Source organism: Geospiza fortis, unplaced genomic scaffold (genome assembly GCF_000277835.1).
Source record: "Geospiza fortis unplaced genomic scaffold, GeoFor_1.0 scaffold1545, whole genome shotgun sequence".
In the NCBI taxonomy this organism is placed as follows: Eukaryota; Metazoa; Chordata; class Aves; order Passeriformes; family Thraupidae; genus Geospiza; species Geospiza fortis.
Genome location: NW_005054931.1, coordinates 24,630 through 33,061, shown reverse-complemented (window position 1 = coordinate 33,061; position 8,432 = coordinate 24,630). Strand labels below are relative to the sequence as shown.

At 47.3% G+C, this 8,432-nt stretch overlaps 1 protein-coding gene across 1 annotated transcript in view; it reads right to left on the bottom strand.

Annotated features, from left to right (window-relative positions):
- Positions 1-2,807: 2,807 nt before the first annotated feature.
- LOC102035036 (SWI/SNF complex subunit SMARCC2-like) overlaps positions 2,808-8,432 on the bottom strand; it is a gene marked incomplete at its 3' end in the record, with an annotated part of 10,406 nt that continues 4,781 nt past the window's right edge. The window contains 4 exon segments of the mRNA XM_031065623.1: positions 2,808-2,942; positions 4,372-4,533; positions 5,256-5,495; positions 8,251-8,414. Coding sequence (XP_030921483.1) covers positions 2,808-2,942; positions 4,372-4,533; positions 5,256-5,495; positions 8,251-8,414 — 701 coding nt within the window.

Genomic DNA, 8,432 nt, shown 5'->3' with positions numbered 1-8,432 from the left:
ATATAATATTTATTATATAAATACATATATATGTATTTTGAATATGTGTTGTGTTAGAATTTGAATATTATAGTAATATTCAAATATACATCTAAAACTTGAATATATATAACATATATGAAAGTTGAATATTATATATAATATATATAATATTTATTATATAAATACATATATATGTATTTTGAATATGTGTTGTGTTAGAATTTGAATATTATAGTAATATTCAAATATACATCTAAAACTTGAATATATATAACATATATGAAAGTTGAATATTATATATAATATATATAATATTTATTATATAAATACATATATATGTATTTTGAATATGTGTTGTGTTAGAATTTGAATATTATAGTAATATTCAAATATACATCTAAAACTTGAATATATATAACATATATGAAAGTTGAATATTATATATAATATATATAATATTTATTATATAAATACATATATATGTATTTTGAATATGTGTTGTGTTAGAATTTGAATATTATAGTAATATTCAAATATACATCTAAAACTTGAATATATATAACATATATGAAAGTTGAATATTATATATAATATATATAATATTTATTATATAAATACATATATATGTATTTTGAATATGTGTTGTGTTAGAATTTGAATATTATAGTAATATTCAAATATACATCTAAAACTTGAATATATATAACATATATGAAAGTTGAATATTATATATAATATATATAATATTTATTATATAAATACATATATATGTATTTTGAATATGTGTTGTGTTAGAATTTGAATATTATAGTAATATTCAAATATACATCTAAAACTTGAATATATATAACATATATGAAAGTTGAATATTATATATAATATATATAATATTTATTATATAAATACATATATATGTATTTTGAATATGTGTTGTGTTAGAATTTGAATATTATAGTAATATTCAAATATACATCTAAAACTTGAATATATATAACATATATGAAAGTTGAATATTATATATAATATATATAATATTTATTATATAAATACATATATATGTATTTTGAATATGTGTTGTGTTAGAATTTGAATATTATAGTAATATTCAAATATACATCTAAAACTTGAATATATATAACATATATGAAAGTTGAATATTATATATAATATATATAATATTTATTATATAAATACATATATATGTATTTTGAATATGTGTTGTGTTAGAATTTGAATATTATAGTAATATTCAAATATACATCTAAAACTTGAATATATATAACATATATGAAAGTTGAATATTATATATAATATATATAATATTTATTATATAAATACATATATATGTATTTTGAATATGTGTTGTGTTAGAATTTGAATATTATAGTAATATTCAAATATACATCTAAAACTTGAATATATATAACATATATGAAAGTTGAATATTATATATAATATATATAATATTTATTATATAAATACATATATATGTATTTTGAATATGTGTTGTGTTAGAATTTGAATATTATAGTAATATTCAAATATACATCTAAAACTTGAATATATATAACATATATGAAAGTTGAATATTATATATAATATATATAATATTTATTATATAAATACATATATATGTATTTTGAATATGTGTTGTGTTAGAATTTGAATATTATAGTAATATTCAAATATACATCTAAAACTTGAATATATATAACATATATGAAAGTTGAATATTATATATAATATATATAATATTTATTATATAAATACATATATATGTATTTTGAATATGTGTTGTGTTAGAATTTGAATATTATAGTAATATTCAAATATACATCTAAAACTTGAATATATATAACATATATGAAAGTTGAATATTATATATAATATATATAATATTTATTATATAAATACATATATATGTATTTTGAATATGTGTTGTGTTAGAATTTGAATATTATAGTAATATTCAAATATACATCTAAAACTTGAATATATATAACATATATGAAAGTTGAATATTATATATAATATATATAATATTTATTATATAAATACATATATATGTATTTTGAATATGTGTTGTGTTAGAATTTGAATATTATAGTAATATTCAAATATACATCTAAAACTTGAATATATATAACATATATGAAAGTTGAATATTATATATAATATATATAATATTTATTATATAAATACATATATATGTATTTTGAATATGTGTTGTGTTAGAATTTGAATATTATAGTAATATTCAAATATACATCTAAAACTTGAATATATATAACATATATGAAAGTTGAATATTATATATAATATATATAATATTTATTATATAAATACATATATATGTATTTTGAATATGTGTTGTGTTAGAATTTGAATATTATATTAATATTCAAATATTAGATATATAAAATTTGAATACTATATATATAATATATATAATATATACATAATATATATGTATAGAGTCTGTAACTCTTTGTTTCTATTGTCTCATATTGTTCTACTTCAAACTGTCCAAATTATTTTGACTCTGTTTTACTATTATAATAAACTATAAACTATTTATATATATTTATAAATATATATATATATATTTACAATTATTATAATAGTATACAATACAATTATTATAATAGTAATTGTATTACTATTATAATAACCTATAAACTATATTTTTATCTATTGTATTTATAAATATATATAAATATATATTTTTTATCTATATTTATAAACTATATTTATAACCATTTTATTACTATTAAACTTTGAAAATTTGAAAAACAAGCGATTGGCGTTTTTTGGGGGGCACTCACGGCCTCGCGCTCGCGGTCCATGATGGTCTCCAGCTCCTCGAAGTGCCTCAGTTTGATCTCCAGCTTCTTCATCTGCGTCTCCACCAGCAGCGCCACCAGGGACTTGATCTTGCGCTCCTCCACGGCCGCCAGGTGCTGCCGGGGGACAACGGGGACGGGTCAGAGGTCCCCACATCCCTGTGCCCTCTCCCTTCTCCCTTCAGGATTCATTCCTCTCCCCATAGGACTCACCCACTCCCCACTGTCCCTGTCACCTCTCCCTATAGGATTCATTCCTGTTCCTATAGGACTCACCCTCTCCTCATAGTCCCTTCTCCCCACATTCCCATCCCCTCTCCCCACATCCCCATATCTCTGTCCCCTCTCCCAACAGTCCCTGTCCCCTCTCCCAAATCCCCATCCCCAAATCCCCATCCCTCTCCCCACATCCCTGTCCCCTCTCCCACATCCCCACATCCCCATCCCCTCTCCCCACATCCCTGTCCCCTCCCCAAATCCCCATCCCCACATCCCTGTCCCCTCCCCACACCCCTCTCCCTACATCCCTGTCCCCATCCCCATCCCCTCTCCCCACATCCCTGTCCCCTCCCCAAATCCCCATCCCCACATCCCTGTCCCCTCCCCACACCCCTCTCCCTACATCCCTGTCCCCATCCCCATCCCCTCTCCCCACATCCCTGTCCCCTCCCCAAATCCCCATCCCCACATCCCTGTCCCCTCCCCACACCCCTCTCCCTACATCCCTGTCCCCATCCCCATCCCCTCTCCCCACATCCCTGTCCCCTCCCCAAATCCCCATCCCCACATCCCTGTCCCCTCCCCACACCCCTCTCCCTACATCCCTGTCCCCATCCCCATCCCCTCTCCCCACATCCCTGTCCCCTCCCCAAATCCCCATCCCCACATCCCTGTCCCCTCCCCACACCCCTCTCCCTACATCCCTGTCCCCATCCCCATCCCCTCTCCCCACATCCCTGTCCCCTCCCCAAATCCCCATCCCCACATCCCTGTCCCCTCCCCACACCCCTCTCCCTACATCCCTGTCCCCATCCCCATCCCCTCTCCCCACATCCCTGTCCCCTCCCCAAATCCCCATCCCCACATCCCTGTCCCCTCCCCACACCCCTCTCCCTACATCCCTGTCCCCATCCCCATCCCCTCTCCCCACATCCCTGTCCCCTCCCCAAATCCCCATCCCCACATCCCTGTCCCCTCCCCACACCCCTCTCCCTACATCCCTGTCCCCATCCCCATCCCCTCTCCCCACATCCCTGTCCCCTCCCCAAATCCCCATCCCCACATCCCTGTCCCCTCCCCACACCCCTCTCCCTACATCCCTGTCCCCATCCCCATCCCCTCTCCCCACATCCCTGTCCCCTCCCCAAATCCCCATCCCCACATCCCTGTCCCCTCCCCACACCCCTCTCCCTACATCCCTGTCCCCATCCCCATCCCCTCTCCCCACATCCCTGTCCCCTCCCCAAATCCCCATCCCCACATCCCTGTCCCCTCCCCACACCCCTCTCCCTACATCCCTGTCCCCATCCCCATCCCCTCTCCCCACATCCCTGTCCCCTCCCCAAATCCAGGCGGTGCCGGCGATGCCGCTGCTCTCCAGCCCGAAGGCGGGGTCGGCCTTGCCCGTCACCTTGGCCGCCTCCTCCACCTTGCGCACGTGCGCCTCCACCAGCGCCGTGGGCACCTCCTCCTTCATCTTGGAGAACTCCTCTGCGGGCGCAATTCCTCAGCGGGACCCCCGGAGGGATCCCCCGGAGCCCCCAGCCCCAAACAGCCCGTGGGGGGCTCGGTCTGGCCCCTCCAGGCTGGTCCTGGCTGGTTACAGAATGTTCTGGAAGGCTCATCCCATCCCCCTGGGAGGTGTTGCATGTCCCCAGAGGCATCTCCACAGGACTTGGTGGTCTCCCCGTGCTCCTCATCCCTCTTCCCATCAGACTGACCCCATTTCCCTATAGGACTCAGCCCTTCCTGTCGCAGTTTTCCCACTCCCTTATGGGAAGCCCTATAGGGCTCATCCCTCTCCCCATATTCCTCATCCCATAGGACTCATCCCACTCCTCACAGGAGTCCCTGTCCCCTCTCTCTCCCTCTCCCTACAGGATTCAATATTCCTCTCCCTATAGGACTCACCCACTCCCCACAGTCCTTATCCCCCTCTCCCTACAGGATTCATTATTCTGTTTCCTACAGGACTCATCCATTCCTCACAGTCCTCGTCCCCTCTCTCTATAGGATTAATTCCTCTCCCTATAGGACTCCCTACACTCCCCACATCCCTGTCCCCTCTCCCTGTAGGATTTATTCCTCTCCCAATGGGATTCACCCTCTCCCCACAGTCCTTATCCCCTCTCCCTACAGGATTCATTATTCCACTTCCTATAGGATTCACTCATTCCCCACATCCCCATCCCCTCTCCCTGTAGGACTCACCCTCTCCCCACATCCCATCCCCATTCTCCTCTCCCCACACCCCTGTGCCCCCAGCCCGGGGTTGCCCGACTGGCTGAAGGGGATGGGCTGGTAGGCCAGGGGGCCCAGGGAGGCCTCCGAGTCCTCCAGGTAGGGATCCTCGATGGGCAGGCGCAGGAAGTGCAGGATGCACTCGTCCTGCGTGCGGCTGCCCACGTGCTCCGACACCTTGTTCCAGTCGTCCTTGTACATCTCCAGGGCCTGGGGGGTGGCAGGGCTCAGGGGGGTCAGGCAGACCCGTCCCCACATCCCCTGTCCCTACTTCCCTGTCCCATCCCTTGTCCCCATATCCCTGTCCCCATATCCCTGTCCCTACATCCCCTGTCCCCATTTCCCTGTCCCATCCCTTGTCCCCATGCCCCTGTCCCCATATCCCTGTCCCTATATCCCCTGTCCCCATTTCCCTGTCCCATCCCTTGTCCCCATAGCCCCTGTCCCCATATCCCTGTCCCTATATCCTCTGTCCCCATTTCCCTGTCCCATCCCTTGTCCCCATATCCCTGTCCCTATATCCCGTCCCTATATCCTCTGTCCCCACACCCACATCCTCTATCCCCACACCTCCTGTCCCCATTTCCCTGTCCCCACATCCCCTGTCCTCACACCCACATCCTCTCTTCCCTGTCCCCATTTCCCCACATCCTCTGTCCCCATATCCCTTCTCCCCATTTCCCTGTCCCTACATCCCCTGTTCCATCCCATCCCCACATCCCCTGTCCCTAAATCCCCTATCCCCATTTCCCTGTCCCCACACCCCCTCAGGTCCCCATATCCCCTGCTGTCCCTAAATTCCCTGTCCCCAAATCCCCTCGGGTCCCCATGTCCCCTGCTCTCCCCTGTCCCCTGCTGTCACCAAATCCCCTCCTGTCCCACATCCCCTGCTGTCCCCTGTCCCCTGCTGTCCCCTGAGTGGGCAGCCACCGGCGCCAGGTGACATTGAGCATCCCTGTGCCATGGCACCGGGCAGCCACCAGTGCCAGGGTGACATCCCTGTGCCAGGGGAGTGGGCAGCCACCGGCGCCAGGTGACATTGAGCATCCCTGTGCCATGGCACCGGGCAGCCACCAGTGCCAGGGTGACATCCCTGTGCCAGGGGAGTGGGCAGCCACCGGCGCCAGGTGACATTGAGCATCCCTGTGCCATGGCACCGGGCAGCCACCAGTGCCAGGGTGACATCCCTGTGCCAGGGGAGTGGGCAGCCACCGGCGCCAGGTGACATTGAGCATCCCTGTGCCATGGCACCGGGCAGCCACCAGTGCCAGGGTGACATCCCTGTGCCAGGGGAGTGGGCAGCCACCGGCGCCAGGTGACATTGAGCATCCCTGTGCCATGGCACCGGGCAGCCACCAGTGCCAGGGTGACATCCCTGTGCCAGGGGAGTGGGCAGCCACCGGCGCCAGGTGACATTGAGCATCCCTGTGCCATGGCACCGGGCAGCCACCAGTGCCAGGGTGACATCCCTGTGCCAGGGGAGTGGGCAGCCACCGGCGCCAGGTGACATTGAGCATCCCTGTGCCATGGCACCGGGCAGCCACCAGTGCCAGGGTGACATCCCTGTGCCAGGGGAGTGGGCAGCCACCGGCGCCAGGTGACATTGAGCATCCCTGTGCCATGGCACCGGGCAGCCACCAGTGCCAGGGTGACATCCCTGTGCCAGGGGAGTGGGCAGCCACCGGCGCCAGGTGACATTGAGCATCCCTGTGCCATGGCACCGGGCAGCCACCAGTGCCAGGGTGACATCCCTGTGCCAGGGGAGTGGGCAGCCACCGGCGCCAGGTGACATTGAGCATCCCTGTGCCATGGCACCGGGCAGCCACCAGTGCCAGGGTGACATCCCTGTGCCAGGGGAGTGGGCAGCCACCGGCGCCAGGTGACATTGAGCATCCCTGTGCCATGGCACCGGGCAGCCACCAGTGCCAGGGTGACATCCCTGTGCCAGGGGAGTGGGCAGCCACCGGCGCCAGGTGACATTGAGCATCCCTGTGCCATGGCACCGGGCAGCCACCAGTGCCAGGGTGACATCCCTGTGCCAGGGGAGTGGGCAGCCACCGGCGCCAGGTGACATTGAGCATCCCTGTGCCATGGCACCGGGCAGCCACCAGTGCCAGGGTGACATCCCTGTGCCAGGGGAGTGGGCAGCCACCGGCGCCAGGTGACATTGAGCATCCCTGTGCCATGGCACTGGGCAGCCACCAGTGCCAGGGTGATGCTGACCACCCTGTGCCATGGTGACACTGACGACCCTGTGACACTGCACTGGACAGCCACCAGTGCCAGGGTGACAACTGACCACCCTGTCCCATCTTTGGTGAGGACCCCCCAGTGCCACTGGCACCAGACTCCTGCCACTCCCATGGTGCCAAAATGATCCCCCTGCCCCACGGGCACCGGATCCCTGCCACCTCCAGGGTGCCACACTGACCACTCAGCAGTGTGCCACGCTGACCCTCTGCCAACCCTGGGGTGCCACACTGACCACTCAGCAGTGTGCCATGCTGACCCTCTGCCAGGGTGATGCTGACCACCCTGTGCCATGGTGACACTGACGACCCTGTGACACTGCACTGGACAGCCACCAGTGCCAGGGTGACAACTGACCACCCTGTCCCATCTTTGGTGAGGACCCCCCAGTGCCACTGGCACCAGACTCCTGCCACTCCCATGGTGCCAAAATGATCCCCCTGCCCCACGGATCCCGCCCCCCTGCCACCTCCAGGGTGCCACACTGACCACTCAGCAGTGTGCCATGCTGACCCTCTGCCAACCCTGGGGTGCCACACTGACCACTCAGCAGTGTGCCATGCTGACCCTCTGCCAGCACCAGGGTGCCACACTGACCCCCAGCCCTACCAGCACTGGACCCCTGGCACCATGTGGGTGCCAAACCAACCCCCAGAGCCCAGGATCTCCAGCCCCCTGGCAGCACCAGGGGTGCCAGCCCAGCCCCCAGCCGGACCCACCGCATGATGGCACAGACGTCCCCGGCCAGGTTCCTCCGGCAGGCCGTGGAGGTCAGGTACTCCTGCGGGTTCAGCCGGTACGTGTCGATCATGAAATTCCGGTATGCCAGGTATCTGTGGGGGGCACGGGGGGCTCAGCACCGGGCACGGCCCCGGGCGGGTGTGGGCGGGCACGGAG